The 19,601-nt window shown below is 34.9% G+C and overlaps 1 protein-coding gene across 1 annotated transcript in view; it reads right to left on the bottom strand.

The window, feature by feature from the left end:
* LOC149785067 (tetraspanin-6-like) overlaps positions 1-18,314 on the bottom strand; it is a 99,685-nt gene extending 81,371 nt beyond the window's left edge. The window contains exon 1 of the mRNA XM_089931182.1: positions 17,408-18,314. Coding sequence (XP_089787308.1) covers positions 17,408-17,473 — 66 coding nt within the window. The 5' untranslated portion in view covers positions 17,474-18,314. The remainder of the gene's footprint in view (positions 1-17,407) is intronic.
* Between the last annotated feature and the right edge of the window lie 1,287 nt (positions 18,315-19,601).

Below are 19,601 nucleotides of genomic sequence, written 5' to 3'. Positions count from 1 at the left end.
GAGACAAATATTTTCTAGAATTGCCGTTTTGCATTCGGATAGTCTTGTATTTCACCATTGACCGAAAGGTAAGATCCGAACAACCTCGAGTCCGCAGTAAATATCGTTAATGTACATTGTGATGCGTTTTAATTTTGGTGGCAAAAACAAACATTGATTTTGGTAAATTTGGTGCTTATTGCTGGTTACATTGTTGCACAGTGCAATGTTAACTCCTGTAACATACTTATTGTTGAACTAAAGATTTGAAGTTGTTCGAATCTTACCTGCGACATACCTCTTATTTTCAGAGGAAGAGCTGGGAAACTTGACTTCGGGTCATGTACCTTCTTCGGCTCTGATGCCACGTTTCCTCAGACTTTTCAGTCGACTATTGACTTGTGGATACCCTCGACTGGCAGAATTATACGTTCGCACAACCGGTTTCCTCTCTTTCTTTTACAAAATTATACCATTCCTTATCAGATATTTATATATAATAAAAAACAAGGACGCTCACAATTTAGATGAATGGTTAGGAAAACGGGTGAGACTGTTTTCTTTATATTATCCGACTGCAATTAATAAAGCACGGATCGTCAACATGCTCCTCCTATCACACATCAGCGACATCTTGTTTACCTATTTTCCACATTACGTTCTTACCCAACCTTCAAATATTTCAGCAAAATATTTCGGTAATTACCATCAAGCAATCTAACTATCAAGTCTTAAATATCAATGGTTGCAACGACGGAAACGTAAAGTACGATCCAGTTATGATGACAATCGTCAAGAGGCCCGTGCATCGAAACAACAATGATATCAACATGCGTATTGTATATATGGTACATTTTGTATACTGTTTCTTTGTATTTTTGTTTAACGTATGTCTTATATTCACTATGAATTTGTTTGGGTTTTAACGATCCTCTGGGACTTCAAGTAACCAGGTAGGTATGTTTCGATGTAATTTTCTACGATTTTTCGTAAAATCCGTTTTCTATTGTTACAGTCCGCTTCGGATGCGGGAGGTCGTGGGTTCGAACCCCAGCCGTTTATACCAAAAACATAAAATGGTACTAACAGGTGCCTCGCTTGGCGCCCAGCATTAGTATTAGGACTGGTCGGCCTGGTGTCAGGATAATGTGATTGGTGGGACATGATGCAACGTGTCTGCGGTATGATGCCCCAGTGCTAGACATCACTATAAACTGCCATATTGCAGACATCGTAGCGATATGACTGAAAAATTGTTAAAGCTACGTTAAAAATCTAAATCTCACACACACACACACACACACACACATTCTCTCTTTCTCTCTCTCTCTTGTTACAACTCAAATCTGTATGATTTTTATAGAAGCAGACTGTGTGTTATCTACATGTAACGATAATTTTACATTGTAGAAATATAATACAGTGCTCCCTTATATTATACAGTTGATGAGTTAAGTAGCATTGCACAGAAAAGATGCTACATGCAGAAAATCACTTATATTAGCAAATTCTATCACGATGACCTCTATAAGTTGAAAATATATGAGTTTTGGGAAAGTAATTAAATATGAAGTCATTTGACGTGCGCTTTACCCAAAATGCGGACAGTCTTGTGCAAGGATTGGGTTTTGCAACAATCGCGCAACTCTAGAGCACAAGGGCGAGTCATTTAGTTAAACCTGTAGCCTTTTATGGAGTATATGTATGTATTCTATGTCCCAAGATACATACCACCATATCGGCCAATTCTGCGCATCGGGTAATTCTGCGCAACGATACGTCATTTCTGTAAACATTGGATCACGTGTTATTTTTGTCAAAAATACATTTTGTATCAAGAAAGAAAGATCGTACTTTAATTGAGAAAAGTGATATTCATAAAGTGTACAAAAATATCTCACATTTCGACTCGAAATGCATATAAAAATGTGTTTTCTAATGTCAACATGAAGACCCACTCCATAACCTTCTTGAACCTGTAACTCAGAAAATCCCATTTACTATGTATTTGTTAGAATCATACAAATATATACATTTTATAAAAGATGGAAATGTATACCTTTAAAAAATTATGCATCTTAATCCAAGTTTCCAGTTTTGCAAGAAGTTGTCCTACAAATACAAAATCATCTGCTATCCAATATGCGCTAGAACGGGATTCTCACGAACTTTCCCGGCGTATCGTCTGTTTCTAAATTCTTTAGCCATTTTTCCCCATAAACAAGGCGTTGTAAATACATTACACCCTATTCAGCGTTGCTTCTCTTCTACATAATTGCTTATTTTTTATAAAATGTTGAACTTTACTACAAAAATTTTACAAGATCGGTTTAGTTGTCCTAATATCGCTTGCCATTTATTGGCATTGATACGTTGAATTTTGTAAAACTGGCTATAAACCTGACCAAATTACTCGACTGAACTGCTGACAGCGACAGTCCAAAGTAATGTATTTCTTTTCTCTAGCCTGATGGATACACGTTACATCTTTTTAAAGCTGTGTGCAGAATTGGTCGACATTTAGCGAGTCATGAAAACACGGGGGTGGTATCCCGTGTGTCCAAAATTAATAGTATTTTGAACAGAATATTCATAGTGACAATTGCCTCTTTTCAAATGGTAAGCATTGCAGTATTTTATTTTCGTCTATCTGTCGAATTCGGTATGCGTTTTGCTTCAATCTTGGAGACGAAAACCTTTGGTGAGCAGAAATGTCCGACATGTTTGGGAAAAGTACATGTGAGTTGTTAGAGCTCTGCCATTTCTTACAGGTATGATGCAAAAACACTTTTATTACGTTTAATGGTCTTTCTTTTTTCTTCTAGTGCCACACAACACAATAGATTGTTGTCTGAGTACATTGTGGAAAGTAACTCAGTTTTCTAAAGAGGTGTGCTGTATTCTTTTTATCCTATATCTTCTGAGAAATATAATATTTAAGGGATTGTTTCAACTTTCACTAGAAATTTATATGCATTTGTCATTTTAATATTATTCATTTTATTGAAAACGATTTGGCTGCCAACGTCATGATCGGCTGTAATTAATTTAAGAAATAAAATACCTGTAAGATTATATTACATGATGTCTGAGTATTTAAGATCCATGGTTCAATATTCAACATTATTATATGCTCATTTTTTTTCTCCATTAACTTTACATTGTCAGAATCGTTCAGTATTTTACGATATTGGACTTGCGCTCACTTCATATTGCACTCATAAAGGAACTACTTTCTATTGTAAATAAACAATGGACGCAGACGCCAGCACTTTTGATTTGTAAACTAGTCATGTACGTTCACGTAGTAGGCTCTTTACGTTTTGATTGATTAAATTTTTTTCTGAATGAACTAAAGCAGATGTTTCGTGGACTGCTACATACCAGCTGCTTTGCTACATTCCACGTTAACTTTTTTGATACAATGTTTCGCATTTAGGGTGGCGATAGATGCCAGATTTCATAAAATTGCTGGCCACCTACAAATAACATGCAAGTGACAAGGCATAAGCTGTCTTCGTTAGCTAGCAATATGAATGACAAAAATATACTTACAGTTTTACATCCTGAATTTTCTCAAAATGTACTTTCTTAGTTCTACAAATCCGAGTTACATGAGCTATGTCAAGGGTTCTCAAGCTTGATTCCACATTTCGAAATTGTACTGTAATTTCGACTATATTCCAAATGCAATTACATCCTCCTTACTGCACTCAAAATGAAATAAACATTATATTACAATGCATCTTTTTGATAATTGCAATTAAAAGACTTCATATTTCCCCCCACATTATGATTTCAAACATGCAGTGAAGAAACAGAAACACGCTTGCAGATGTCTACACACTGCTCCGTCACCGCTGAAATCCAATGTACTTCATATAGAATTTGCACAGATGAACTGAGTCTATAGTCACAGAATTTCGTAGAATCGACAAAAATACCAAAATCTATTAATTCCAGATCAAATGGAAAAGTTGTTGCAATGCGCATTCATTCAAAATATGACTCCAATTTTAAGTAGACCAAAACGACATTTTCTTTCGAAAGTTATGTCTAGCGTGCGACTAAGTTAAAATTTATCTGGGCGGAGTTAAGTGCTCATTAATAATGTTGTTGTTGTGTAATGATGAATCTGCGCTTGTGTATTTAGTTTGGAATACGGCATACATTCAGTTACTTTGTTCGTGTAGTGTATTTTTGTTTACATAATTAAGTCTTAGGTAGAATAAGAAAATGAGCATGTAACAAAAAGGTTATTGCATTTGTATGAGAAAAAAATGAATTCGTTCTGTCGGATGGATATACTGCACTCACAAGGTCGTGCACTATTTCCATTCGAAAAATTCATTCATATTTTTACATACAAATGCAGTAACCTATAATAATTGAAAGATTTTGAAATTAGAAAAAAATACTGGGTTCCTACTAAATTTATGTATATTTTGGCTGTCTTTGGCTCATTCGATATTCAATCTTTTCCACCGTATTTTAGAGGACAAAATTAGAAGCTGGTAAGCATTGAATGAATATAATAATTTTATGTGTAATTTTTTCTTGAGTGAATAACTTTGGGTGTGTCATTTTCTATATAGACTTGTTTGATTTAATAAGACTCCAGCGCACCTGAGCATTTTAAGAGTTTGGATTTTCCTTACAGCTCGATTCTGATATCCTCTTGCACCCCAGCGATATAACCATCATACATAGCGAAGGGTGATACTTGGTGAAGGAGGCAAACGTGTTATATGTATCTCTTCCGATCGGAGAGTTTCCCTGCCAGTACATTTGGATGTATCTCTTCCGATCGGAGAGTTTCCCTGCCAGTACATTTGGATGGGAGCCAGCGGCAAATCTGAATCCTTACATCATGCAGATATAATAAGGAGCGAGGGAGGGGGTAACTACCATTAAACGATGTTTGAAAGAAATTATTATAATAACTGTGTCCGGAAATATGTAAAATCATCCAAGTTACTATCAAGGTTATCCTATACAGATGAGTGACGTCCTGTCAATGTTAATCATGCAAAACACACTGCATTCACATTTCATTATCTTTATAACATACTGTCAATATCAGGCATGCAAAACACAATTCATTATCTTTTTAACGGTCAATGTTAGGGATGCAAAACACATTTCATTATCGTGCTAACATTATGTCAATATTGGGTATGTACATATTGCATTCCTATTTAATTTTTTAAGCATACTATCAATTTTAGACATGCAAAACAAGTTGCGTTCCCATTTCATTATTGTCTTAACATGCTGTCAACGTTAGGCATGTAAAACACACTGCATTCACATTTCATTATTGTCTTAACATGCTGTCAACGTTAGGCAAGTAAAACACATTGCATTCACATTTAATTATCTTTTTAACATATAGTCAATGTCAGGCATGCAAAACAGATTGCATTCACATTTCATTATCTTTTTAACATACAGTCAATGTTAGGCGTGCAAAACACTGCATTCGCATTTCATTATCTTTTTAACATACATTCAATGTTATTCATGCAAAACACACTGCATTCACATTTCATTATCTATTTACATACAGTCAATGTTAGGCACGCAAAGCACATTGCACTCCCATTTCAGCATCTTCCTAACATTCTGTCAATGTTTGGCGTTGCTTACCTCTATTTTGATGTTCAACATGCTAATTTTAGATCTACTTTGGGCCGATGACCTGTATTTCAAATTATTATTATTAATGTTGTTATTATTAGCAGTAGTAGTAGTAGTAATAGTAGTAGTAGTAGTAGTATTGCTATTGTTGCTGTAATTGCAGCAATACCATCATCATCATTACGACATAATATTAATCATAATAATGATTTTATGACAACAGTTATGACAAAACAAATACATCTACTCCTGCTAATGTTACTATTATTATTAGTATTAATATTAGTATTATTATTATTATTATTAGTAGTAGTAGTAGTAGTAACAGTAGAAGTAGTAGTAGTAGACGCACAGATGTAGATACACCGAAAACACACTTTAGAATATGTGCATTTTGAATGTTCATGTTCGAAGTTGTGGAAATGACCCTGTCGTATGGTCTAGAATTTTATTTTGAAAAACGTTAAAATACTTTCCTAATGTATCACCATATTTAGAAGAAAACAAAACTGAAGAAATCATATTTAAAAAAATAATACACTCGGATAAAATTGTATGTGTTATATTATATAATACTTGACAGTTACGTTTTTAAGCAAATTATAACAGCAGTAAGAAAGCATAACTCTGTTTTAAACCATGATTCAGTTATTGCTTGTAATAGCTTCCTTTTGGTTTTATTGTAGATTGTACATGTCGCTGCAACTAGAAATGAGTGTATGCACAAACATGGCGAGTAGAATAGCTACAGTACGAGTCAATTTCCTTTAAAGGGACATACAAGCTGAAACGCTGTGGGAAACAAACACCCTCCCCCCACATAAATGATGTGTTTTAAGTTAGAGAAAACCACGTTTGGTGTGAGAAAACAAATTCGGCCTAACGGTTTCCATGTCAATTTTCTACGCAGTTTAAAATATTATATGTTTCTACTCAGAACAAAACAGCTCTTAAGTTTTATAGCGTGTACTGAACATACATTATTCTCTTTTTGATGAATGTAACTAATTTAGTTTGACGTTTTATCATTTTATCTATTTTCACTTATTGGTGATTCCTTGACAGACTGATACGTAAATCCATGTTTTAAAACATTTCGTTATCATAGCTATTGAACCAGTCATAAATCTCATTAAACTACTTTGTTGTTTATCCACATAAGACGTTTGACTTCGACAACGAATATAATCCACTTTGTTTTGGATCAACAAATATATAGGAAATGGTAAACTAATGTCAAGGCCAAATATATGACAAGAATGATTTCCAGATATCTGAAGGCGATAATATTGTCGAATTTTAACAATGATCGCATGATTAAATACCAGTCAACCGAATATTTCAACCGGATACAATGTAACACTCCTGGACACCAGTAGACTGATCGACTTGGCAAAGTCACGTAGCATGAATAAAGTCAAGTAGCTTGTTACTTTTTCCGCCATAACGGGGCGTCGCCTTCGGTTTAGTAACACTCAATATCTTAACACAAACATGGATTTGTTTCGAATTGATGTAGATGTTTGGAGAGTCTGTGCACAATCATGCACTTAACAACTATCATGGGCGGAATTCAAACCATCTGCACACACCTGTGACACTTTCCGAGAAACATAAACTTAACCCCTGTTTATTCGAGTTTTTCCTTCTGTTGTTTCTCCTTTCGTTCTAATGAAGTGCAGTGATTTAAATGTTTTGCTCAAACTTGAATATTTAGTCTAATGCAACTCCGCTTTATGAAAACAACATTATTGCCTAATGCACAGACATACAACAGGACTGTACCACAACTTATTGAAGGTTATGTCTTGCACAATAATTATTTATACATACAGAAGAGGCGGCACAAAGTTTATGTTACACAACATATATACATCGGATGTTAACCAGTCAAAGCTGGTACATCAATAATGCACATATATAATGAACGAAAAAGAAGAAACGATGAAAAGCACGAATATGACGAAAACCGTGCAATGAGAACAAATATGACGACAACAAAAAATAAAAGAGTTAAACAACTGCAACGAAAAGAAACAAAAACGATGATTATAAATTTAAAGAGACTGGGTAAAAATCTATTATTATATGTTGTACACATTTTTGAGCTGCTTTGATATAAATTGTTGTTTATTGTTGAGACAGTAGCCCGAGCTTCGATGAAAGAGTTTAAAGACGTTACTGGTACTAAACGTTCAGATAAGTGATTGGCCGAAATAAATAACCTATTAGTAACTAAAGCATTTAAAAAAGTGTGTTTTGAATTCCAATCTCAATGAACAAGAGAAGTCCTGTTTCCGGTTAACTCCGAACATATTGATTTTCAATATTTTTGATGATTTTCAATCTATTCCATTTGTATCTCCAGGTGTTTCGAACAATATAGTTTTCATTTCTGAGTTTTAGTATGATTTCTCAATTATTGGCCGTAAATACACTTATTACACCTAAGGACGGACATTATCAATTAGAGGCGCGCGGTATGACCAGCACACCGGTTTACCGCGATCTTTCTTTCTGGTGGTACGTTCCACGGTACTTTTCTACTGTTCCGTTACGTCGGTATTTTCCGTCAGTAAGGAATTACCGAAATTTCTGAGCAGTCTTGTTACCAATTTAATGATATTAGCAGCAAGTTTTCAATTTTCATGATAACAGAATGTGTAAAAGTATAGGCTTTTTTTTTTTACATAACAGTTGCATTTGACACAAACTGATTTTAAATCTTACAACTATAATTATATTTATGATCCTTTAATCACATGTCCGACACATGTCGTGTATGCTATGTCGTGTTCAAATGGGTTGTCGTGAAACATATTCTAGCTAGAACGAACGTTTAAAATATTTGGGATCTTAACATTTTTTAATATAATTAATTTACTAAAGTGTCTAAATGTGTTATGTACATCTATTCATTTGAAAGAATACATTCTGTTCTGAATTTTACGTAATTTCCCAAGCAGATTAGATATTTTATCGTTTGTTGACCAATTGTGTTTTATGTTTACTGGGTGGTAACTGGAAATCTCTGATAAATATCTTGCCCGTGCATTGGCATCCTACTCAAAGTTTCCCTGCCTGTTATATCAATATTGTACCTAGTAAATTGTATGCAACAGTGTCAACACTTCCTATTTTTATCTACAAGCTCTCTCAGTAAGCATATCTTTCTCAGGGTGTCAGCTGTTGTGTAGGCCTAATCACCCCACGCTAGTAACAGTTTTTTAGATTACAATTTATACAACAATTAACATTCTCATAAGGTACTTATCATTTCACATTTTGGCGGGGGGTGGGGTCTTTCTAGCCGAGATAAACTATTTGCTTTGATTTCAAGATAATTGATTTTTTTTCAAATAATATATTGGACATACTATAATGTAATTTAGCTATAAAACAGAGCAACATATTTTTCCAGATTTTGACATACGGGTCAGGCCCCCGCCCCAGAACATGAAATTGTAGGTCTCTAATATAAATTCATTATAGCTTGGCACGCATCGCGGTAGGTTCCGGAATACCGGTGGTGTACCGCAGTCCAATCTTTCTCATGGTACGCAGCTCTAGTTAGTATTAACAATGACTGGTCGTAAATGTTCTATTACACCTAAGGACGGATATTTGCGGCATTCTAAAGAACGAGAACTGCAACATTTAACTGTATTTGGAAAGGAAGATAGAAAGAAAGGAAGAAGGAAATACAAAAACATAAACGAAGTTTATTATGAACTATTTCCGAGAAAGAAATTATAAACTTTTTGTGCCTGATGAAAAATAAGTTCATGCAAAGATAACAGGACCATAATAACGACATTTTATATCAGCGATGATTTAAAATACATTCTCCTTAACTGCAAAGTTTGACGTCATATTTTGTAATTGAAGGGCATTCCTACAAAAGCATATAGGCAAGTCAATCACCGTATTTCCGCTTCAAGCAGAATCCTTTTAAACCTGAGTAAAAGTCATTCAAGTTCCCACATAAAACATATCAAGTATAGGTCAATCACCGGCATATGTTTACTAGATGTATTTGAGAGTTTACTTGATCTTTTGAAGTATAACTGGGGGTGAGGTGATGTTTGTTTTGGGGTTTTTGATGGGGTTGTGGGTTGTTTTGTTGGTTTTTTTTGTTTGTTGTTGAGGCTGCCTTCTTATCTCCGTTGGGAACTGTCCTTCATTTTTGTCTGGTGGAGTTATTATGTACTTCTGAGAGAGAGTGACCGGTATAAGGTGAAGTTGTTGGCAACATGGACAGTGGAGAGAATACTGACATAGCTCTAAGCTACTTTCATGTATTATGACGGAAATTTATTTGTATGTGTAACGTAATTATGGAAAGTATGCACTATCTAAGCGTACAACTATCAAAATATCTGAACTAGAATTAAGTTCACTAACTATAGTAATTATTTAATTAAGGAAAATTAATTTTTTCAGAGTAGACAGTACCATTTTCTGAAAGTACACTAAATTATAACATCTATCAAAAGTAAAATAGAGGTTTATTGGGGGTCAAATTACCTTTGAAGTAAAAGACCCCGTAGAGCAAGTTGTCTTTTGAAAGGTGCACATCTGAAGTACGGCCAAGCTGTATATTATATACCCCAAACTACACCCATCAATCATAACAAAATAAAAAGATTTTTAAAAAAAAAAGTTAATTCAGCAACGCCTATGATATACACTGTCTTTTTTAAATAACCAGATACCCAATGACGAAAACTTGGGGACTTCTTTTCTTTAAAAATCAAACTCTATGTAATGTGTAAAACTGTAGAGCAGAACTCTATAGCACATACACTATAGCTCACCGAACAACACAACAGAATAACGGCTGACGCGCGATAAGCTAATGATAGAATACCTGTGTTGATGATGCAATGGCAAGTACAATACTTTCATTATAAAAAAATAAAAATACTTGTCTCTACGTGTAACATCTAAAATAGCATGATTCCAAAAGTAAGCTTAAATAGTTTATAATTGATACGCAAACAAACCACTCAGGAAATGTGTGTAACTTGTGCCCCAAGTATACAAACTTAAAAGCTTTCCAACCAACAAAAAAGACGTTAAAATATATTCAAACTTGAGACGTAATTCAAACCACCTCTTAAACAAATGCCATAATTCCAAAGGAGCATGGGCTTTCGCTGTTTCTTTGGTATGTTAAGCATGGGTGTTCCAAAATGTAAATTTGTAACTGCATCATGAATCATTCTGCTTACTTATGCCTGCCCTGTAAGTCGGTTGTTGCACACAAATCTGACTGAATTTGATTATGAACATTTACTATAACATATAAACAGTTATAATACATTTTATTGTTAAAATGAAAACATATTTTATACACTACTCTCAGTTGAGATAGTTTAAAATAACGCATATTTCAGCTGAGTATTCTAACATGACATATTTCATACCTTGATATTGGTAGAGATATTTAAAAATGTTGGATCCTTCACGCCTTGATGTCAGTTGAGATATTCTAACATGACATATTCTAACATGACATATTTCACACCTTACTATCGGCAGAGATATTTAAAAATGTTGGATCCTTCACGCTTGATGTCAGTTAAGATATTCTAACATGACATATTTCACACCTTACTATCGGCAGAGATATTTAAAAATGTTGGATCCTTCACGCTTGATGTCAGTTAAGATATTCTAACATGACATATTTCACACCTTACTATCGGTAGAGATATTTAAAAATGTTGGATCCTTCACGCTTGATGTCAGTTAAGATATTCTAACATGACATATTTCACACCTTACTATCGGTAGAGATATTTAAAAATGTTGGATCCTTCACGCTTGATGTCAGTTAAGATATTCTAACATGACATATTTCACACCTTACTATCGGTAGAGATATTTAAAAATGTTGGATCCTTCACGCTTGATGTCAGTTAAGATATTCTAACATGACATATTTCACACCTTACTATCGGTAGAGATATTTAAAAATGTTGGATCCTTCACGCTTGATGTCAGTTAAGATATTCTAACATGACATATTTCACACCTTACTATCGGCAGAGATATTTAAAAATGTTGGATCCTTCACGCTTGATGTCAGTTAAGATATTCTAACATGACATATTTCACACCTTACTATCGGCAGAGATATTTAAAAATGTTGGAACCTTCACGCCTTGATGTCAGTTGAGATATTCTAACATGACATATTTATCATCTTACTACCAAAAGAGATATTTTAAAGTGACAGACAGTTCACACCTATCTGTCAGTAGAGATATTTTAAAATGACAGTTCACATCTTACTGCCAGAACAGATATTTTAAAATGAGATAGTTCACAACTTACTGCCAGAACAGATATTTTAAAATGACAGTTCACACTTTACTGTCAGCGGGTATATTTTAAAGTGGAATCATGTTTATTATTAAAATTACAATCCACAGTTGAAACTCGTGACATCTAGCTGAGCATTCATGATTGTCATTGGTCCCAGCGTAATTTCTATACAAGTAAATGCGGAAACATTTAAAATAAACACCTTGATAATGTTAACTTTCAGCTTCAAACTTCCCGTTACTACATAGTGAAATATTTGATCGCTGCTAATGATACGCATAATATCACATTTAACACTTTCTGGTACTACACTCTAAAAACCTTAATAAAATTGTTTATTTGTAATACAGGCCCATGACACATATCCGTACATCATACGGTACAAATATGTGTTTATGCATGCAAAAAACAATACATCGTATCCATTTGAAATGTTATAAATAAAAGTAATCATTTATTTGGTTTCTATTTGGGTGTAGAGCAAATGTATATTGCACAGTAATCACTAAATGTACATCAAAGTGAACCTTAACACATGCATTGAGCCAACAGAGGTTTTGTGACATTGATGTACCGTCTATGAAGCAGGGGTTGATGAGAAAACGGCTTCTCTAATCTTTAAGGCTTTTACAGTAAACAATACTTAATTAGTCATCAGAATTTTCTAGTATCAATTTGTATAAAAGTCATAAATTTGCATAAAGTTGGATTTTTATATACAAAGGGTGAGTAAATATTTTCTTTGCAATTCTCCATACAGCGGACAGGAAAGTAAAGCATGGAATTCATTTACGATATTAGCATTAAACGTTTGACCCAATCTTTCCTCATAACAAATATTTTCATATCTTCCTCTGTTACATCTGACTGGCAAGTTCCCCACTCTAAGCATATAGGGATTATAACAGAAATCGCTATCCCCTAACAATTATATATATATCTATATATATATATATATATATATATATATATATATATATATATATATATATATATATATATATATATATATATATATCTGAAAAATTAAATCTTGACAAATGAATTTTATTCTCAATAACCTATATAAACGCAGTTTTTACAGACTTAATCTCATCCTCCAGCTTTTGCCAAAAGTATCATCACATCTCTGTCTAAACAATCTAATAAATGTGTTTCCATCATTTACTCCCCGAGTACAATGCCAAGTGTACACATAAATAGAAGCTTTCTAACATTGTTTGCCTGTAGTCGCGACACACACACACACACACACACGCGCGCGCGCGCGCGCACACACACACACACACTTAACTGTAAATTGTAGCATTGTTTAGGATATGTATCCTATTACATTTTTAGAATTCGAAGCCAAAATTTCAAAATATGTTCATATCTTATACCATGCAGACTAATTCTACCTATTTCATTATATACGACTGCATTTGAAGCAGACGTAGATGTACCAAGAATATATCAACAAATCAACAAATGAACCGTATCAATATATTTGGCATCATACAAACTCAGGATCACAGCCCCATTGTTAGGAATGGGATATATCTTCGAGTCAGACAAAGTAATCCAGGTGAAGGTAATTTGCAAAATTTCGAAAGACTTTGCTTCAAAATAAAAGACTTCTATGCGTGCAAAGACAGAGTTTGCTGATATATTTATTCGGAGTATTTTGAAGAAAACGTGCATCATAGATACTTGTAATATGATTCAATCTTAGCCTCTATAGGGCCATAGTACCACTTTTCGTAACGTCTGAGATAGCTACCTCTGAGAAGTACAAGCACTTGTTTTTGTCATATTCACCTTTTATTTCAACTTTATGCATCAGTAAAAATAGTTCTACGGTTTCTACCGAAACTCGCCTGTTTCCTTCAGCTAAAAATGGGTTCAGACCGTTCAAAAATAAAGAGTAAAAGGCGATAAAACACAGCCTTGGCATATGACCGATGGACAGTTAAACAAATCTGCAATATAATTGCCGGACTTAACATTTGCCGTTACATCATTATAAATTGCCGTTATGATTCTTAACATTTCCCCACTAATATTTTCACTGACTTGCTTTTGGTACAGTAAACGTCTTTCTACCTTATCAAAGGAATTTTCAGAGTCTATAATTACTGCAGAGAATCTACCCTTACGTTTTGTTAAATATTCACAGATTAATGTATATAATATCAATATATTTTCTGCTGTATATTAACCCGCTCTAAAGCTGGATTGCTCTTCGCCCACCAATTTAGTTTGCTTCTTATTTAAAATCTATGTAAACACTTTGATTAATACAGGTAGCAGATTAATGCCTCTGTAATAAGAGGGTTCATTTGCATCTCCTTTCTTCAGAATTGTGTGTGTGTGTGTGTGTGTGTCTGTGTGTGATTTGGACTTTTAACGTATCTTTTAACAATTTTTAAGTCATATCGCTACGATGTCGTTGTTGTTGTTGTTGTTCTAGAGTTTAACGCCATTTTTCAGCACAAGATAGGCTATACATGGCGGCCAGTATAACTGGTGGAGGAAAAACCCTGGAAAACACTAGGGAAGAACCACCGACCCACGAGAAGCTCCTGGCAGGCTTTCCCACGTACCCACGCTAGCCGAGCCCTGGACCGCTACGATGTCTGCAGTGTGACTGTTTATAGTGATGTCTAACACTGGGGCATCATGACGCAGACATGTAGCATCCATGTCCCGCCCAGACCCCAGGCCGACCATTCATAACACTAACCTCTTAATGCTGAGCGCCAAGCGAGGCAACTGTTAGTACCATTTTTGTAAGTTTTTGGTATGACTCGACCGGGGATCGAACCCACGACCTCCGCATCCGAGGCGGACGCTCTAACCACTAGGCCACCGGAGCGGTCAGAATTGGTATTATGATAGCCGTTGACCAATATCCAACGTCGAATAGTTTATTAAATAATATTGTTAATATTGGCGCAATTCTGTTGCCCGTACGTATAGAGAAATCGATGTAGAATTCAGCTTTGTCATGTTTCGGATTACACTATTCTAGGCGAACTCTTCTTCAGTGGTTATTCTATCTAGAGTCTCGTGAACTAGTTGAATGTTTTCATTTTCCTGTACCTGCTCAATAAAACTGGAAAATTTAAATAATTCTGAAAAATATTCATATCGAGTTGCCGACGTGATACTGCTTTGTGCCAATACTCGGATTCTTTACAAGCCACCAGTAAGGATGTGATTTTTTCAAAGCATAATTCAGATAAAGGCTAATTTTTTTGTAAAAATTCATATTGCTTTTGCTTGCTACTCGTACGAGATCTATACACATTTCTCTAAACTGTATAATATTCAAGTGATTCAGTTGTGCCTTTTAATCCCAACTTTCTTAGATAGCGGCTTAGCAATCACTATCAAACCTAGTCCGATAACAACAACCCCTCCCCCATTCTGTGTTGATACTGGTGGACGATATTTGGGTTTGACGTCAAAAGTTCATTAAAATGCGCAATTTTGCGCACACAACTTGAATGGACTGATAAATCAGCAATCTTCCAGTGTCGGTCCGTGTTTGCACAAATACCTTTCACTCAAATACACCTGTAATGGCTTCTCTCTGGTACATAGTCATACTTTCGATGTTAAACTTATAAAGTATCCCATTTAGGTCAATTGCAGCCACCGCTTTCGGCGGATGAACAATGCACCACGCTAGTTGGCATTATATTCCAAAGGAGGCAACACATGAAATCCAATAGATGTCACTAGGACAAAGTACCAATGTAGATATTCGATCCGCCAAGGTGTAGACAGGGTATCGGAACCTTGGCTAGCGAAGACGAAACAGGGTTGGTTTTTTGAAATCGCGCCAACTGTTGCTTGACCGTGAAGCAAAACTGTAAATGTAATGACCTGCTTTTCTGCAAAATTGTGTAGTCTTAGTTTCTAGATAATACCTGCAAACCTGGTGGAACATAATATTCCACAGAATTTGTCTTTCAAACTTCTTATCCATCGTAAGCGTGAAAGAAGCGAATTCTTTTTAATTTTGATTGCTTTCATGGTTGGGAAAGTCAGAAACATGTCCATTTCAATCGCGTCACTCTCTTGGACTTTACTAAAGTACAAATGCTACTCATGTAATTAACATGGAATGTTTTTATATGTATTTTTTTTATATGTATATGATTGTAAGCACTCCTGCCAATGTTTCTGTCCAACTTATTAAACTTATTAAAGAGAGAAGGGAGCAAGGACATCATTGTCCGATGGATACATGTCTAGTTTATACATTGTTTCATTTGGCATACAAACAACAAATAATGACTGCCCAAAAATGTCAAAATAAAACGAAAGGAGACACAAACTTGATTACCATTTAGTATGTGTTAGTCGGAACGTTCTCAGTCTTTCGCGACGAATACTAGAAAAAGAACTCGAGTCTCTTTCCAAGAGACGAATACATTCGAATTAAGTTTAGTAAAACTACCATGATTTTAGAAATATTACATCTCCTTATTTCTAGACATCCCTCAACTCCCGCCTTTCTGTCATGTTTATCCTTCACCTTTCTTTCTTTCCAAACTCAATATGAACAAGCAACACGCTATTTGATTGATGTGTCACTTTCTAATTTATTGAATTATATTCTTCTCACCAATAAAGATTATTGTGTGTTCAACAAAATGTAAAATATTTATCAATTTAACAACTATCGTCAATTTGTCATCAATTTGTCACCGCACGCTTCAAGGTTCTTAAAATATCATCATGCTTCATTTTTCCCAAAAGAATAAAAAGCTAAAAGATACAGTTCTGGCAGAGGTCAATTACGTTTTATCATTTGCATAAAGTTTAAATAATAAAGTAAGTGCGATATTTGGCTACAGAAAATCTGTATTAATAAAGCTGGTTTTAACACGTTACTGACTATATAATTCCGAGAAAATGGGAGCTAAACCCCTATCTAGAGAACATATCAAGGCAGCCGACTCGGGTTGGCCTGGGCCGGTATTGAACCCGTGACGTTAGATTACGAGTCCGACGCTCTACTACTTGAGCTAACCGCGGCTCCCAGAGAGAGAGAGAGAGAGAGAGAGAGAGAGAGAGAGAGTTTATGATATTGAGAATGTTCCCTTCACAAGAATCTTCTTTGCTCTATCGCAACGATATAGCTATTCATTCGCAAATGACTTGGCTATTCACATGTCAAATATACTCAGTTGGGACTATCGCAATGGATAGCAGTTACAGTTCATTCGTTACCTGAAGAACAGAAATGGTCTGGACCGTTGGATGGACGGATGGATGGATGGACGGACGGATAGATAGACATATATATATATATATATATATATATATATATATATATATATATATATATATATATATATATATATATATATATATATATATATATATATATACACCATCAAACCCAACCAACCAACCAACCAACAAACAGGAACATCGAAAAGTACAATATGAGACTTACCCAAAAATAGACGTTGTACGCAATTAACAGACCCTTCAGCTTCTTTATGGATATAAATCCCTCCATGGTCGAAACGGTAAGGTAAAGATGGGTTTGCCTTGTTCTTGTTAATCCCAGTTTCACTGAACACGTTTTCAGTCAGCCGCTTACAGCGGAGTTTAAGCCGTGACTCTTAAAACTTCTTAGTTGACAAACACGTGACTAAAGAATAAAGTTAAGTGAGATGTTTGGTTCTAACAGCTTCAAAATGGAAACAGAGATTGTAGTTCACGCCCTTCAATTTGGATAAGTAACATAGGTGCATAGATGTCATCCGCTTAAAACATACACGAAAACTTAGTTAAATATAATTATCCACTCTGAATGGAAAAGTCATATAGATCGCAGAATTCCTTCAATGAATAACTATCACCACAAAAGTCCAGTGACAGTAGAGATCAAAAAGGTTTAAAGCTCGTGTAATGACGCAGGTGCCATTTCAGCTTCACTAGCAATGCATAATGTGGATATAATATTGAAAGTTACTTAAGAAGCAAATATCGTTACAGTTTTTACAACAAACTCTTAATCACATCGTCATTTAGTTCCGTTCTTTACAAAGATATGTATACATGTTTGTACAAATAAATTGGTCCTTGGTGGAAACAACAAGAAAACGCAAAGCTCTTGTAATTTTCGACAACAAAAAAATGGAAGATCGATGTGAATAAGACTTTAAATCAGATCAAAATTAATCCGTGTCTGTGAAACTGTCATAAATTCAAACTGTCTGCATCTCTGAAATGACGCGTCACACTCTCAGAATCTGAATATGTGCATGTCCTTTGCGATATTTTGCATTATGGACGTCGTGCAAGCCGGTTGGAGAAATCGTGTGCAGAATCTGTTGCCAGAGCGCTGCAGTGCGACGCGCCACGTCGGGACCAGGCAATGTAGTGATTTTCGTGACAGACTCTCTATGTTACGAATGTATGTCGTTTGATAACGAGATCAAATGAATGCTTTGGTTCCTCAGTACAACGGGGTTCGGGTCATCACCCAAGTAGAGACGATGCAATTTTTCGTGAGTTGCCTCCCATGCCACGGAAGTTTTCTCCTGTTGGAAAGTGATTTTGAGATACGATATGCTCAATAAGATTCACGATTATAAGATGAAATTCCATTTCAGCCTTGCTACCTAACCAATATTCGAACAGACCAGTACAGACCACTTAAAATCTTGTTACCAAGGATTTGATGTCATCTGAAACCCCTTTGGAGTGATCAGATGATAATTAGCTATTTGTATAGTTTAAAAAAGATGGATTTCATATGCGTGGGATTTTTTACAAAGAAATTCCAATGTGTTTTTTTCTTTCTTTAAAATTTGGTTTCCTAATAAAGAACACCACATTCAGTATTAAACCTGATATATAATTTGGCAACGTAGTTACGAGTTTTGTTGATACAAGTCTTGGAAATGGAGACATATTTTGGCAACGTAGTTTACGAGTTTTGTTGATACAAGTCCTGGGAATGAAGACATATTGTGGAACGTAGATTACGCGTTTTGTTGATACAAGTCCTGGAAATGGAGACATATATTTTGGTAAGGTAGATTACGATATTTTTTGACAAGAGTCCTGGAAATGGAGACATAGATTTTGCTGTATTGCTGGGACGAACCTTTCGTAAGCTGCATTTTTTCTCCGTCCTCTGTCTAGTGTAAATTTTTAAATAAAGACGCACAAAAACTCGGAATCAAAATATGACAGTTCATAAATACACCACAGCCGGATTAAACAAAAGTCTAAAGGATAAAAAAAATACCTAAAACATCTTTGTTGAAATAACATTTATTCGGGTGTCACAAAATCAACAGTAATTTAAGGACTATCAACGAAATTTAAAGAATAAATTTTTATTTGGCTTTTTACGCTAACAACAAATACTGTGAGAAAAAAAATAATAAGAAAAAAGAACTTTGCCTGCAATTCTTGTGTTATTCTACAAATGAAACCCCAACTATAAAAGATTCCTTATGACATACTTATGACATAACACAAGCATTAAACTGAAGATTAATGAGATGAGTTGTAATATAAGGATTGGAAAAGTTAGAAACGTTGATTTTGTATCAACAACAAAAAAAGTCATATTTGGTAACTAGAAAGACTGGTGGAAACAAGATAAATTCAATGTAATGCGTCCAAAA

The sequence above is a fragment of the Sinohyriopsis cumingii genome, chromosome 13 (assembly GCF_028554795.1).
Source record: "Sinohyriopsis cumingii isolate HCF-2022 chromosome 13, ASM2855479v2, whole genome shotgun sequence".
In the NCBI taxonomy this organism is placed as follows: domain Eukaryota; kingdom Metazoa; phylum Mollusca; class Bivalvia; order Unionida; family Unionidae; genus Sinohyriopsis; species Sinohyriopsis cumingii.
The sequence above is the reverse complement of the archived record's forward strand: the minus strand, read 5'-3'. Positions and strand labels throughout refer to the sequence as shown.